This window comes from Macrotis lagotis, chromosome 1, assembly GCF_037893015.1.
Source record: "Macrotis lagotis isolate mMagLag1 chromosome 1, bilby.v1.9.chrom.fasta, whole genome shotgun sequence".
NCBI lineage: Eukaryota > Metazoa > Chordata > Mammalia > Peramelemorphia > Peramelidae > Macrotis > Macrotis lagotis.
In genome coordinates this window covers 270,202,950-270,219,773 of record NC_133658.1, presented here as the reverse complement: position 1 = coordinate 270,219,773, position 16,824 = coordinate 270,202,950, and the positions used below count along the sequence as shown (strand labels likewise).

General features: G+C 35.1%; 1 protein-coding gene across 5 annotated transcripts in view; it reads right to left on the bottom strand.

The window, feature by feature from the left end:
- The window catches only part of LOC141504975 (proteasomal ubiquitin receptor ADRM1), a 163,941-nt gene that overhangs the window by 83,441 nt on the left and 63,676 nt on the right, over positions 1-16,824 (bottom strand). For all 5 annotated transcript variants that reach the window (XM_074210410.1, XM_074210413.1, XM_074210409.1 and 2 more), the window contains 2 exons: positions 6,992-7,067; positions 3,549-3,683 (listed from right to left, as the gene is read on the bottom strand). In XM_074210410.1, the coding sequence (XP_074066511.1) occupies positions 3,549-3,683; positions 6,992-7,067 (211 nt within the window). The remainder of the gene's footprint in view (positions 1-3,548; positions 3,684-6,991; positions 7,068-16,824) is intronic.

The following is a 16,824-nucleotide window of genomic DNA, read 5'->3' as shown; positions in this document are numbered from 1 at the left end:
TCCTTCTTTTCTTGTGGCCAGTTCCACTTTTCAAGGCATTTTTTTCTTTAGTGGATTTTTTCACATATTTTTCCATTTTTGGTGCTTCTTTCAACAAGTTATTGACTCTCCTTACATGATTCACTTGGATTGATCTCATTTCTCTTCCTAATTTTTCCTCTGCCTTTCTTAATCTTTTTTTTAAAGTTTTTTGGTTTGTTTTTTTTTTGCAAAGCAATGGGGCTAAGTTGCTTGCCCAAGGCCATACATCTAGGTAATTAGAAAGTGTCTGAGGCCACATTTGAACCCAGGTACTCCTAACTCCAGGATCAGTACTCTATTCACTGCGCCACCTAGCTGTCCCCTTAATAATTTTAAAAATCCTTTTGGAGCTCTTCTGGAGGTTTTTTTTTTGGGGGGGGGGGGTTTAAAACAATCCACATTTTTCTTTGATAGTTTGCAAGTAGGGAGTTTGACATGGTTGACCTCTTCTGAGTTTGCATTTTGATCTTTCTTGTCACTAAAGTAAATTTCTACAGGCAAGATTTTTGTTTTGTTTTTTCTCATTTTCCAGTCAATTTCGTGACTTTTAATTTTGTACCTAAGTTCAACTCAGATCACGGAATAGAGAGGGTACTTTTTCAAGCTTTTTGAGCCATGGTTGCAGGGGGTCTTGCCTGCTGGTCTCATGAACTGGGACCCAGACCTCTACTCACCTGCTGTGCTGAGGGTATAAAGCCTTGTTACTAGCTTGCCTATATGCTGTCTGCACTAGACTTTTAACTGAGTGAGACAGACCTTTTCTGCGAACCTTGTTGTCTTGGGATGGAAAAATTGTTTCACCCCATCTTTTGTTGATTTTTGTAACTCCAAAATTTGTTTTGAGGCATTATTTTATAGTTTAGGAATTTGAGAGAGTTCTCAGGTGTTCCTTTCTTACGCCCCATAGTGTTTTTTAAAGATGTAAAAATGTTTTTTATAAATTAAAGTGCTGGAGGAAAAACTTGGAAAAGAAATTGGAACTATGGAAGAAAGAACTGGAAAGGAAATCGACGACTTGTAGTAAGAGGTACAAAACCTTCCCCAAGACACAAACTTCCTGAAAATTAGAATGCATTAAACTGAAGCCACTGTCTCAATGACACAATAAGAAATAAATATTAAAACAAAATCAAAAGACTAAAAAAACAGAAGTGAGTTATCTCATAGTAAAGACACCTAATTGGTAAAACAGATCAATGAGGGAAAAAATATTAAGAATCACTAGACTTTGGGACAGCTAGGTGTCACAGTGGTTAGAGCACTGGCCCTGGAGTCAGGAGGATCTGAGTTCAAATCTAGCCTCAGACATTGAATAATCAGTTACTTAACCCATAGCCTTGCAAAAGAATCACTAGACCATATGAATGACTAATAAAAAACCATCCTAGACAATAGTTCAAGAAATTTTAATTTTTTTTTTAAGGTTTTTTTTTTTGAAAGGCAAATGGGGTTAAGTAGCTTGCCCAAGGCCACATAGCTAGGTAATTAGTAAGTGTCTGAGACCGGGTGTGAACCCAGGTACTCCTGACTCCAGGGCCAGTGCTTTATCCACTATGCCACCTAGCCAACCCTATTTCAAGAAATTTTAAAAGAAAACTGCTCAGATCTCTTAAAACCCAAAAGCAAAATAGAAACAGAAAGAATCTATCAGTTACTTCCTAAAAGTATCCTCCAAATAAAAACTCCTAAGATCCTCATAGCCAGAAATTTGGAGTTTCCAAGTCAATGAAAACTAAAAGAAGCAAGAAAGTATTCAAGTACCAAGGAACTACAGTCAGGATCACACATGTTTGCTAGCCACCAGTATAAAAGATCCACGGGAGAAGGAAAAAGCAAATCATTTCAGTATATTTGCTAAGAAAACCCAAGGACAGTATTGGGGTGCTATGGTCCCTAGGATACTGAAGAGTCAAAAAAAGGCTAAAAGGTTAAACAACTACAATAATTATAAAGGAGAAGAGAACTTGGAATATAGTACTCCAAAACTCAAGAATAATTTACCCAGGAAACTGAATATAAAACTATAGAGGGGAAATAGAAGACTTCCAAACATTCCCTATGAAAAAACCAGAGCTACATAGAAACTCTGAAGTACAAATACAGAAGTTAGAATGATTAAGGACTAACAAGAAAAAACTGTTTACATTTAAATATGGAGAGCTGATACATGTTTCCCTTCTAAACACTACAATCATCAAGAGGCAAAGTAGTAGTCTTAATTAGACAAAGTTTGGGAGTGGTCTTGTTATGTCTTGATGATCTTAAAGAGAATGAAGAGAAAGAAGAAGCAGAAAATACTGGAGATTCCCGAGGGTGTCAGGGAAAATTATCATACATAATCAGAGTACATAGTTTAGGGAGAGGTTAGTCTTAAACAAAACAAATTCTGAGTATATACAAAAATATTTAAAACTGTGAGGTGGAAAAGAACTGGAATCTGAAAGGATATTCACAAATTGGAAAATGGATAAATATTCTAAGGCATGTAAATGTGATAGTATACTGTTGTGCAGTAAGAAGATTTCAGAGAAACTTGAAAGGACTTGTTTGAACTGATATAGAGTGAAGTGAACAGAATAAGGAGAACAATTAACACAACGAAAACAATTTGCCAAAAACAAACAACCTTGAAAGAATTAAAATCTTCAATCAGCATACTGACCAACCATGATGCTAAAGGACTAAATATAAACATAATACCCAACTTCTGAGAGAGAAGTAAAGAATAAGAACACATAATGAGACTTTTTTTAAAACATAGCTAGTATGGAAATTTGTTTTACCTGACTATTCATGTTTGTAACGATAGTTTTGTTTTTCTTTTGTTCTAAAATTGGAGAAGGAAAGATGGAATGAGGAAGAAGTAGATTTTTGAGGATAGAAAAAAGTAATTTTTTAAAAAATTATCTCATCATAAAACTACTTCTCTCTCCAAAACATTATCAAGTAAGAGCTATTCTTTGATATCTCTTCTTAAAGGTGACTATGTTCCTGAGAAATAAAATTATTATATCAGAAATACTTTTCAATACATGTCATGGCCCTGAGGGAAATTTGGGAATAGACAAAACCAAAAGATAAAGCAGAGAAAAGTTTGGATCCTGTACCCATAGAGGAAGTACCCATATGAAATCACAGATTTCAAAATACTGAAATAATAATAATAATAATAATAATAATAATAATAACAAATTCCTTATATTTGTATAGTACTCCACATTTTACAAAGCACTTTCAAATACATTACAGTATTTAATCTAGTACCTATTTCCCTGACTCTTGCTATGATTGCTAAATCCCAAAAGTTAGTAATGTATTCTTTCTTCAATTTATAATATCCCAATAAGGAAATTCCTGGATTCTTTCTCTGACCATGGTTAAGATTTGTAATAACCACATTTTAAATTAAAATTAATTTTTTGAAAATTAAAATTAAATTTTTAAAATTAAAAATTTCTACATATAACAAAGCCCATCGTTTAAACAGTTAAAAGGATAAATGACAGAATCAGGTTGAGGTGACCTACCTTCATTCTTTCCAAGGGCTGTGTTTGAGAAGAAGCTTTATGAATGAGGTATATATGTTCCATATATTCAGTAATTCGTTGGAGGAAACTCAATGGCTCATTGAAGGCAATAGGCATTGTGATTTTTGACAATTCCTAAATTAAGAAAATAATAAATTACTACTCTTCTGGTGCTTTAAAAAAGTCTTTCATTTAACCATGCCATCCCTCAAGTTATCATTCTATATAGCTCTTCTATTTCACTGCAACACTCCAAGAAATTAAATTCAATAAATATTCAGAACCTATTACATGCCAGGGATTGTGCTAGAAGTTGGAGATACAAAAATAAAACAAGTTATTGTTCTCAAGAAGCTTACAATCTACTGTACAGTAACAATGCAAAGACAAATAAGAGACAAAATAATTAAATATTATTTTTTTTTCACAACAGGGTTAAATGACTTGCCCAAGGTTACACTGTTAGGTATTAAGTGTCTGAGGACAGATTGGAACTCAGGTTCTCCTGACTTCAGGGCCAGTGCTCTATCCACTGCACCACCTAGCTGCTCCTACAAATTAATTTAAGAGGAAAATTTTAATAACTGAGAGGGAAGAAACAGAGAAAGAACTCAATTAGGTGAAACTTAAGTTGAGTCTTGAATAAACTAAAGATTCTAAGATGTAGAGGTGAGGATAGAAAGCAGCCTGTGCAAAGAGATAAGAGACAGAATGTCATGTACAGGATATAATATATGGTCCAATACAGAATGTATGAGGCAAAATCATATTTAATCAATCTGAAAAAAAATATTGAAGCCAGATTATGAAAGATTTGAAATGACAAGCAGAGGCATTTGTATTTTATCTTAGAGAAAACAGAAAACAACTAAAGCTTCTTGAATTAGAGAGCAACATGATAGTTACATGAATATGATAGCACATGATAGCTAAAGGACAAATTAGAAAGAAAAAATTTGGCTGGATGCAGGAAACCAATTAGACTATTAATGCAATAGCACAGGCTTGATATGATGAAAGTTTGAATTTTTAAAAGTTACCCATACTTGTTTTCTCTGTTTCAAATCCCATTCCTATCTTGGTGATCTGACTTTTGACCCTATTACTCAACTGAAACTTCAGTTACCAACATTTCTAATGACTTTTTTTTAAAGTTTTTGCAAGGCAGTGGGGTTAAGTGGCTTGCCCAAGGTCACACAGCTAGGTAATTATTAAGTGTCTGAGACCGGATTTGAACCCAAGTACTCCTGACTCCAAGGCCGGTGCTTTATCCACTGCACCACCTAGCCGCCCCTCATGACTTTTTAAAAAAGAAAGTTTTTATTGATTTTTTTCAATTTTTTACAGCACCAAAGTTTCCTAGTTTTTATAAAATAAGTAGCTCATTCCTAAGTAAGTTAAGTTTTCTAGTTTATTGAACACTAGCTAATGATCTCTAAATTGTTATTTAGTAATAGCTTTTTTTCTCATTCCTCTTTATGACCTCTCCACAATATTTAACATCAAAGATCATACCTTTTCCCTGGAAATTCTCTCCAATTGTTTTGGCTCTCATGCCACTTATGTCTCCTGGTTCTCTTCTAACTTGATCACTCTTTTGCTAGATCATCATTTATGTCCCATACCTCTATGAGGGTATGCCCAAGGACTATGTCCTTGGTTTTCCTCTTGCCTCTAGGTTATCTCATCAGTTTACATGGATTCAATCATCATAGCTATGAAGATGATGAATCCCAAATTTATATATTAAGTCCTTACCTCTCTTCTGACTTATAATCCAATCCTTACAACCCTCTGCTGGATATCTCTACTGTATGTTCCATAATCATCTCAAATGAAAAATGTCTAGAACAAAACTCATCATCTTTTCTCAAAATTCACCTTATCTTCCTAATTTCCCTTTTTTTCCCAATCTAGAGTACTATCATCATTGAAAATCAGCTTGACAACTTTCAGAATTGGTTTTTCACTCTCTCTAAATCCTCTTATCCAAAAAGTTGCCAATTCCTATCAATTCTACCTCCATATCTCTTGCAACCAATCCTTTCTGTCAATCATCACAGCTAAAATCCTAATTCAGGATTTCATTAATTTGTCAGGCACTATGTTAAATTTCAGTGACACAAAGAAAGGTAAAAACAGTTCCTCTCCTCAAGCAATTCACATCCTAATGAGTGAAAACATTTAAATGACTAGGAATGTGAAAAATAAAGAAAGAGTAGATTTCAGAGAGGAAAAGCACTAGCAGCAAGGGAGGGTTAGGAAAGGCCTACTGTATAAGAATTGAGCTGAATCTTGAAGGAGGCCAGGTAAACTAAGAAGCACAAGTGAGGAAGAAAAGTATTCCAAGCATAAGGAGAAGTTAGTGTAAAGGAGATGCAGTGTTATGTGCAAGGAAAAGAAAACAGAACTAGGTAATGGATCCTAGAGTTGAGAGGAATAAAATGCAAGAACAATGGAAAGTTAGGAAGGGGTCAAGTTGTGAAAAGTTTTAAATGTCAAACAAAACAATTTATGTTTAACGTGGAAGTAATAAAAGAAAATGTAGTTTACTGTGACATGGGAAGACCCATTTTTCAGGAAAGTCACCTTGGTAGCTAAATAGAAGATGGATTGAAGGAAATATTTTAGGCAGGAGATTAATTAAAAGGCTAATGCAATAGTCTAAGAGCAAAGTATTATGAATTAATTTTGTGAGTGGAAAGATGTTGTGAAGTTAGAAATGACAATTTGGCAAAAGACTGAATACTTGAGCATTTAAAGTCTTTCACATTCTATTTCTAACTTATCTTCTCAGATTGCCACATAGCTAGCTGTTATACAATTTTTGTTCTAACCAATTATAGCTCTCAGCCTTTTCTGAGGCAATATTGTCTATGCCTAGAAAGCTCTCCCTCTTGGAATCTCTAACTTCAAGATTCAGTTTAAGTGTTATTTCAGAAAGAAGCTTTACTGATCATTCTCAGTTATTACTCTTCTCATACCCCACTGATCTCCCTCCCACATTCAGAACTTCTAACTTTTGCCTTTTTACAATTTCTTCTTGACCCATCTGCACATATATATATGCAAACATGTATTTCTTTTTGCAAATACACACATGTATAATATTATATGAGCGTATGTACATGTACATGAAGATATTTTATATATATATATATATTTATAAAAGCAAATATTATATAAACAAACAGGATGTCCAAAATTCTTAGTACAGTTTTAAGTTTTAAAGACTAAAACTACATTAAGGCTTTTGAGATGACAGACAGATAGATACATGCATATATACATACAGCACACATACATAGATATGTGCGTGTGTGTGTATATATATATATTTTTTTTTTCTTTTAAATTACTATAAGACTGTGTTATAGTTATAAGAATTGAAAATAAATAGATTTTTAACCTTCATATTGCAAAATAAGGCAATTCACACTTACCAAGCCAATGCATTTTTTTAATATACTCCACACACTGAAATCACTTCTAGTAAACATTGGGGCAGGCAAGGATGTCCTTCAAAGAAAACAAAGTTGCAGCAATATTAATAATAAGTATTTATTAATAAAATAATTTCCTAATGCCTATTTTCTCTGACATGATAACTTTTCTTTAGATTTTCATATCTAATTTCTGTAATTATCCAATCAATTTAAAGGTTCAGTTTCTAATTAATTGCTCAAAGGGAAAAAGATTTCAGTATGTTCACTTTTAATTATTATTATATTAATTTTATATGGTAAAAACTTATTATTTCTCTAGGATAATGCAACAATTTGACTTATTCAGGAACAAAACAACACAACAAATACATTCAACAGAGAAACAAAGAAGCATTTGTTGATATGATTCATTTTTAAAATCATCTATCACTCATATTACTAGATTTTTTTTCTTTCTCAGATTTTGTTAGGTTGAAAGCAGTTTGTATTTAAAATGAACTCAAAGCACCTATAGTTTAGATGAACCTAACCAGAGAAACAATACATGACTAGACAGTATACAAGTCAGCCCAGTAACAGGAGCTGAATGTAATTCAACAAACAAATTGAGCACCTACCATGTTGAAAGGCATCATACTAAAAGTATACAAAAGGACCTAGTCATTGACATCTAGGGATTGAAAATAACTAAGAGAAATACAACACATATACAAATACAATTCAAGGTTGGATAGAAGAGGGATAAGGGAGAGATCTAGACAAAAGCATTTCAGAAAAATTTTAGAAATAAGAGAAAACTATCATATAAGTAAGAGGCATTAGTTAATACAGTTGTCATTCAGTGTCCAAGAAAACCACATCAGGAAAGTGACCTACTGATTTACACATAAAATTGACTAAAGACACCATTCTCACTAGCCCATATGAGCTGAGTGGACTGACACAGAGCTAGATCAGAATAGTTGGTGATCAATGGGAAGTCACATGTTTGGACTACTGCAACAATCTGCTGGTGGGTCGACCTGTTTTAAATTATTTCTCTTTCTAGATGTGGTAATTAGGGTCTCCACTAGAAGGATGACAGTGTCAAAGGAGAGACTGGGACATATTCCAGAGATGTTGCAAAGGCAAAACTGACATGCCTTGGCAACAGCTTTGGATATAGGTACCTTCCTTTTTAAGGTTTCCTTGAGGATTTCCATCTTCCAGCCAGGATCAAATACAAAATGCTCTGTATGGCATTCAAGGTCATTTATAAAGAGATGAAGGCAAAATGGAGTAGAAAAGGTAGCAATTCACCTGAGCTCTTCCCCAAACCCCTCTAGAGTAACAGAATACACACAAGGTGAGGTTGAAGTAAACTTCCAGTCAAAAACAACTTAGAAGGTTGGCAGAAAAGGTCTGTCCATCTAGGGGAAAATGGAGTACAATTCACTACGGTTTGTACCAGCATAGACCAAGCCCCAGCAATACAAGAGGACTTGGGAGTCAATGAATCTGCAGGGCAGTGGCTACCTCCAGAGTTCTCAGTCCACAGATGATAAGGAAGACAAACAACTAATTAGAAGTCGATAACAGGCATGGGGGGGGGGGGGGCAGGATTCTGTTGCTTTGCCCAAACTCAGATCTGGGTCAAAGTCCTGGGTGGCAATCCCTGGCCAAGGAGGAACACTGGCACACTAGTTTGCAGACCTCAGTGGAGCCTGGACCCTCATCACAGTTCCAGGGAAGAAAAGGGTGCTTGTAGTTGCTCACAGATTAAGATACAGGCCAGGAGAGAAGCAAACACCCCTTGTTACTTAGATGACACCAGCTTGAAAGAACTGAAAATGTATAGGTCCTTAGAAGTATTTCAGAAAACAGCTATACAAAATCCTGAAGTTTTGGATGCATCCTCCATCTGGAAGCAGATCCCTACTTTAACAAAGAGATAAGAATCAAGAAATAGACTAGAAAAATGAACAAAAAAACAGAAAAAAAAAAGCTCTGACCATAGAAAGTAACTATGGTGACAAGAAAGACCAAAATACACATACAAAGTCAATGCTCCTACATCTTGAGCTTTCAAGAAAAATATGAATTAGTCTCAGGCAATGGAAGGACTGAAAATTTCTTATTAAAGAAAATAACACCTTAAAAAGACTTCGCCAAATGGGAAGAGATGCATAAAAAACTAATGAGAAGAAGAATGCACTGAAAAGCAGAATTGGTCAAATGGAAAATGAAGTTGAAAACTCACTAGAGAACAAAACTCCTTAAAAAAGGAGAATTGAACAAATGGAAACTAATGATTTTATGAGAAATCAAGAAACAATAAAAACAAAAGAATGAAAAAATGAAAGACAATGTGAAATATCTCACTTAAAACACAAGTGACTGAAAATAGATTCACGAGATAATTTTTAAATTATTGAAAGCCTGAAAGCCATGATCAAAAAGTCTGAAAGCCATGATCAAAAAAAAAAAAAAAAAAAGAAGAGCCTAGACATCATTTTTCAAGAAATTATCAAGGAAAACTATCCTGATAATATAGAACTGGAGTCAACCAGTAAAATGTAAATTAAAAGAATCCACCAATCAGCTCCTAAAAAGAGATTTCCCAAATGAAAATTGCCAGGAATATTGTAGGCAGTCAGAAATAAACAATTCAAGTATTGTAGATTCAGTCAGGATAAGCCAAGATTTAGCAGCATCTACATTAAAGGATCAAAGGGCATAGAATATAATATTACGGAGGGCAAAGGAGCTAGGATTAAATCAAGAATCACCTACCCAGCAAAACTGTGAAAAAATGGGGAAAAAATGTACATTCAATGAAATTGAAGACTTTCAAGCAGTCCTTTTTTTGTAATTTTTTTTTGGGGGGGGGCAAGGCAATGGGGTTAAGTGACTTGTCCAAGGTCACACAGTTAGTAATTATTAAGTGTCTGAAGCTGGATTTGAACTCAGGTATTCCTGACTCCAGGGCTGGTGCTCTATCCACTGCGCCACCTAGCTGCCCCTAAGCAGTCTTAATGAAAAGAGAAAATATGACTTTCAAGTACAAGACTCAAGAGAAACATAAAAAGGTAAATAGGAAAGAAAAAACATAATGGATTAATAAAGCTAAACTGTTTATATTCCTACATGAAAAGACAAAAAACTTTTCATTTTAGGGCAACTAGGAGTACATGCAGATATGTAAGAACTTTCTCATTATTACTGCAGTTAGAAGGAATACACATAGTTAAAGGGCAAATGTGCTAATATAATATGAAGAGAATATAAAAAATGAATTTAAGAGATGAGAAAGGAATGCATTGGGAAAACAGAAAAATAGAATGTGCAAGTTATCTCACATAAAAGAGACAAGAAAAAGCTTTTACAGTAAGGAGAAGATGGGGAAAGTAAACCTACCTCTCATCAGAACTGGCTCAGAAAGAGAATGACATACACACTCAACTGTGTAAAGAAGTCTGTCTTTCCCCTCCAGGAGAGGAAGATAAAAGGGGGTGAGGGGCGGGGTGAGAAGGGGCCTGGTGGTAGTGATGATAAAGGGAGGACAGTTTGAAGAAGGAGGTAGTCAGAAGTAAAACACTTTTGAGGAGGGACAGGATGAAAGGAAAGAGAGAATAGAATAAATACAGAGGGGGAAATAGGATGGAGGAAAATACAGTTAACAATCGTAACTGTGAAAAAAATTTTGAAGCAAGTTTCTTGGAATAAAGACCTCATTTCTCAAACATAGAAAAGTAAGTCAAATTTATAAAAATAAGAGCAATTCCCCAAGTGATTAATGATCAAAAGATATGAAGTACTATATCATACCTATTAGATTGGCTAATAGGACAAAAAATTAAATGACAAATGTTGGAGGGAATGTGATAAAAAAAGAGACATTAATGTATTGTTACTGGATTTGTGACCTGATTCAACCATTCTGTGGAGCAATTTAGAACTATGCTATTAAATCATGTGTATCCTTTGACCAAGCAATACTACTACTACTAGATCTGTATCCAAAAAGAGACAAAAAGGAAAAGGGTCAATATGTACAAAAATATTTATAGCAGCTCTTTTCTAGTGGTAAAGAATTAGAAATTTAGTGGGTACCCATCAACAGGGGAATGGCTGAACAAACTGTGGTATGTGTTTGTGATGGAATATTATTCTGCTAAAAGAAATAGTGAGCAGGATGCTCTCAGAATAACATGGAAAGACTTACAGAAGCTGATGCAATGTGAAATGTACTATATACAAAGTATAAGCAACATTACAAAGAAGATCAGTAGTGAATGACTTACCTATCTCAGCAATATAATGATCCAAGTCAATTCTGAAGGATATGAGATAAAAAATACTATCCATCAAGATAACTGATGTAGTCATTAAAAATTGAAGCATACTTTTTACTTTATTTTTCTTGAAATTTTTTGTCTGTTTTCTTTCTTAATATGATTAATATGACTTCATGTGCATAATTTATATTGAACTACTTGTCTCCTCAATGAGGGGTGGAGGTAGTGAGAAGGGAGGAATGAAGAGGATTTGACACTCAAAGTTCTAAAAATGAATGTTAAAAATTTGTAATGTATCTCACAACCTAATAGGAGAGAAGGAAAATTAAATAGATGATTATTGCTTATTTCTTAGATAGTGATATGCAAATGAACAATCAATGGAGCTGGTCCCTCCATGCACATGTCTTCAATAGGCATTGAAAATGGACAATGATTTTTTTTTCCCCAGAAACTCCTTCCCCCCCAAACTCCAAAAGCTATCAAATTATGACTCTACCCAAAATTGAGAGGGGCAGAACCCACAGAAAGACTGAGTGATGGGGCAGCTAGGTGGCGCAGTGGATAGAATACTGGCCCTGGAGGCAGGAGTACCTGAGTTCAAATCCTACCTCAGACACTTAATAATTACCTAGCTGTGTGGCCTTGGGCAAGCTACTTAACCCTATTTGCCTTGCAAAAATCTAAAAAAAAGAAAAAACCAAACAAACAAACAAAAAAACTGAGTGATACATTTCCCCAGTCCAAGATAACTTAGAAGCTCCAAGGGAAAGGTGTGCTTCATCAGTACCAGGAGTTGGGGGAAAAAGTCCTGGCTGGGGATGGCTAGGTGGTGCAGTGGATAGAGCACCAGCCCTGGAGTCAGGAGTACCTGAGTTCAAATCCAGCTTCAGACACTTAATAATTACCTAGCTGTGTGGCCTTGGAAAAGCCACTTAACCCCATTGCCTTGCCAAAAAAACCTCAAAAGAAAAAAAGTCCGGGCTGCAGCCCAGCCCAGCCCAGTCCAGGGATCACTGGGAACAGCTTGAAGGGGCAGTGAGAGAACTCTGCTACACCAGAATGAGTGTGGAGCGAGGAGAACCAGTCACAGAACCTTCAGTGAGAATCAGGAGAAACCAGCCTGCACCTCCAGAGCACAGACCACAGAGAGTAAGGGCATCAGGGAAGACTGCAGAAATCTCTCTGCTCTCCCTGGGCCATGACTCTGCTGTTTTCCCACACTCAGATCCAGGTTGCAGTTTGGTCTTCCATACTAAGATAGCAGGGACCCTCCTCACAGCTCCAGGGCACAGGGAAGTGCCTGTGTTCATCTACATATCAAAGCACAGGCAAGAGAGCAAAAGACCTTGGAGGAATAAAGATCCCAGTGGGGTGTCCCCCCCAAAAAAACCCCAAAACCTTGGAAATGCTGTAAATTAGTCTTAGGCTGAGGAAATAGAATAAACAACACAAAAAGAAGAATCTGATCACAATTATTTTGGTACCATGGAAGATCAAAACACATACTCAACAACAAAAATCAAAGCTTCTATATCCAAAAAATCCAAGAGAAATAGAAAATGGACTCAGACTATGGATGAGCTCAAAAACCACTTTGAAAAGCAATTGAGGGAGGTGGAGGAAAAATTGGAAGAAAAAATGAGACCAATGCAGAAAAATCATGAAAACCAAATCAGCAACTTGGTGAAAGAAATACAAAAAAAAATGCTGAAGAAAATATGCTAAAAACCAGTTTAAGCCAAATGGAAAAAGCAAAACAAAAGGTAAATGAAGAGAAGAATGCCTTAAAAAGCAGAATTGGACAGCTGGAAAAGGAGATAAAAAAGCTCTCTGAAAAAAGTAACTCCTTCAAATACAGAATGGAACCTAAAGGAAACTGATGACTTTGCAAGAAATCAGGAAGAAATAAAACTTTTCCCAAAAAGCCAAAAATAAGAAGAAAATGTGAACTATCTCATTGGAAAGACTACTGACTTCGAAAACAGATCAAGAAGAAATCATTTAAATATTGGTCTACCTGAAAGTCATGACCAGGAAAAGAGCCTAGACTTCATTTTTCAAGAAATAATACAGCAAAATTGCCCTGAGATCCTAGAAGCTGAGGGTAAAATAGAAATTGAGCAGATTCACTGGTCACCTCCTGAAAATGATCCCAAAAGAAAAACTTCCAGGAATATAATAGTCAAATTCCAAAACTCCCAAATCAAAGAGAAAATTCTAAAAGCTGCCAGAAACAAACAATTAAACTACTGAGGCTCCATAGTCAGGATTACACAGGATCTGGCAGCATCTACATTAAGGGCTCATAGGGAGTGGAATAGGATATTTTGGAAGGCAAAAGATCTTGGTTTACAACCCAGAATCACCTACCCAGCAAAACTGAACATCCTCTTTCAGGGGAAAAGATGGACTTTCAAGGAAACAGGGGACTTTCAAACTTTCCTAATGAAACAATCAGAGCTAAATAGAAAGTTTTATCTTCAAGTACAGAACTCTGGTGAACCATAAAGGGAGGTAGAGAAAAAGGACTAACTATGAGGAACTTAATGATATTGAACTGTTTGTATTCCTGCATGGGAATAAAATATTGATAACTCATATATACTTTCTCATTTATAAGAGCTGTTAGAAGGAGAATATATATATAGAGAGGGGACAGGAAGGAGCCGAATATAATGGTATAATATAGTAAAAAGATGGAGTCAATGGGTGATAAAGGGAAGTACTGGGAGGAAGAAGAGACAGGAGAGAAAGAAGGAGCTAAGATATTGCACATAAGAGTTAAGAAAAAGCTTTTTCAATGGAGTGGTATGGGGGAAGGCAAGGGGAATGAGTGAGCCTTCATTCTTATCAGAATTGGCTCATAAGGTATAGAAATTTAAATTTCTCAGTTTCATTTTTAAAGTTATATACAACCTGGCTCCAACCTATTTTTTCCAGCATCTGGCAGCATAATAAGGTATAGAAATCTATCTTACCCTAGAGAAAAATGAGAAGAAAGGGATGGGATAAGGGGGAATGGGGGAAGGGGGGGGGGAGGTGATAGAAAAGAGGGAAGATTGTGGGAGAGGGTATTCAGATACAACACACTTTTGGACAGGGAAAGGATGAAAGGAGACAGAGAGAATAGAATAAATGAGAGTGGGGAGGAATAGAGTGGAGGGAAATACAGTTAGTAATAGCAACTGTGGGGAAAATATTGAAGCAACTTCTCTAGTGGACTTATGATAAAGAAGGCAATTCACCCCAGAGCCACTGGAAGCTGAACAAAGACTGAAGTACATTTTTTTCTCTCTCTCTCATTAATCTTGAGGTTTTTCATCTTCTTGGGGGGAAGGGGGGGTTTATGTTTACTCTTATAACAAAATTATTGTAATAATATAAAATATACAAACCAAAATCATACTTTAAATAAAAAGAAAAGAAAATGGACAATGAACTAAACCATTAAAAATTAAAGAATTTTTATAGTTTAATAAAAAATTTTAAATTTAAATAATTAAATGGAATGTATAACAGACTAAATTAAAAAAAATTGTTTGTACATGTAACTGGAGAAAAATAAAGTGCTAAACAAACAAAAAAGTCCATCATAACCTAGTCCCCTCTTAATTTTCAAGTCTTCTTACACTTTACTGCCCAAGACAGTCTCTTCAGTTCAATGATATAAGTCTCCTGGCTTCTCTGAGAATACAACATAACTCCAAGTATTTTCTCTGGTTTTCCCCTATGCCTAGAATATTTTCTCCTCAACTCTGACTACTGACTTCCCTGGCTCCCTTTAAATCAAACTAAAATCCCATCCTCTACAGGGGAAGTCTTCCCCAACTCAGTTGTAATTCTAGAACCTTCTCTTTGTTAATTATGTATTTGTTTGAATGCTGTTTTTGCCCATTTGGTTAGATGCTAAGTAAGACTAAAATAAAATGTGTGTTGGCAATAAGATAGTGGTGGTGGGGGGACTTTAAAAACCAGGTTAAAGAGTTTGTTTTTTATATTATATCAGACAGGAAACAACTAAAGCAAGAGAGGAATGTGGTTAGATATGTGCTAAAGTCATTTTGGCAACTCAGTTTAGGATGGTCTGAAGAGGGATAAAATGTAATATAGGGAAACTTGTTAGGTCACTATTATAGTAGTCTGGAGAGAGATGAAGAACTACATTAGCAATGAGAATGGGAAGTAAGAAGCAGAGGCAAGAGAAGCAGAGGTTGAATCAATAACATTAGAATTTGAATGTATATGGGGAATGAGGAAGAAAGGAGAATCAAAGATGGCTAAAATTTCAACACTGAGTAACTAGGAAGATGGTGGCAACATCAACATAAATAAGGAAGTTGAGATGACACAACCTGACTGATTTACACTTCAGAGAGATAGACAGATATGTGTATGCATATATTTTTTCTTTCAAGATACTAAGACTATGTTCAATTTTTTCAGAGTTAAAAATAAATAGGTTTTCAACTTTCAGGTTTAAAATAAGTCAATTCAAGCTTACTAAGCTAATGCATTTGGGGGTGGAGCAAAATGAGCTTAGATTTGGATATACTAAATTAGTGAAACTAATGGGACATCAAGGTAGAGATATCTAGCAAGCAGATAGAATTGTGGTATAAGAGCTCAAATGGAATTTTCAAAAGAGAAATATAGATTTCAAATCTAACAACACAGAGATGATTGAACACATGAGTGAAGATGGATCACCAAAAGAGAGTAAGAAGACAAAAGGTATCAGAGTATATTCTTTACAGCATAAACCAAGAAAGCGGTGTCACACCAAGAGAAAAACTATATCAAGGGAACAAAAACATTCCACAAAAAAAGTGTGATGATTTCCTTTGAAATAATGCTGGGAATACAGTGGTAAAATCAGAAGACTGATTTCAAGGAACTAGTTTTTATTTTATCTCTGTCTGACTACGGACAAGGAATATAACCACTGCCTCAGTTTCTTCTTCTTCTGTAGAATAGGGATAATAATATCTTCTACTCTGAAAGCTATTGTAATAATCAAATTAAATAATATTTGTAAAGTGCTTTGAAAAAACAAATTAAAATGTAATTAGGATATGTTTTAACAATAGAATTGTTGCTATTTAGTTGTTCAGTCATGTCTGACTCTATGATCCCATGGACCATAGCACCCTTCTATTATCCTTGTTTCCATGACACAATTATCCCTTTCATTCTCGACTGTTCCATTTCCTTTTCACTTCAATCTTTCCCACCATGGGTCTTTTCCAATGAGTCCCATCTTCTTGTTATGTGGGCAAAGTATTTAAAATTCAGCTTTACTATTTGACCTTTCAGTGAAGAATGTGAATTAGTTTCTTTAAATATTGACTGATTTGATTTCCTTGTATAGGGGGTTCAAAAAATCTAGCACCACAATTCAAAAGCATAGACTTTGTGATGTTCAGCTTTCCTTATTAGTCCAACTCTCACAGTCATACATTGCTACTATAAAAAACATAGCTTTGACTATATGGACTTCTGTCAGCGAGGTAATATCTCTGCTTTTTATTAAACTCAAGATTTATCTTAGCT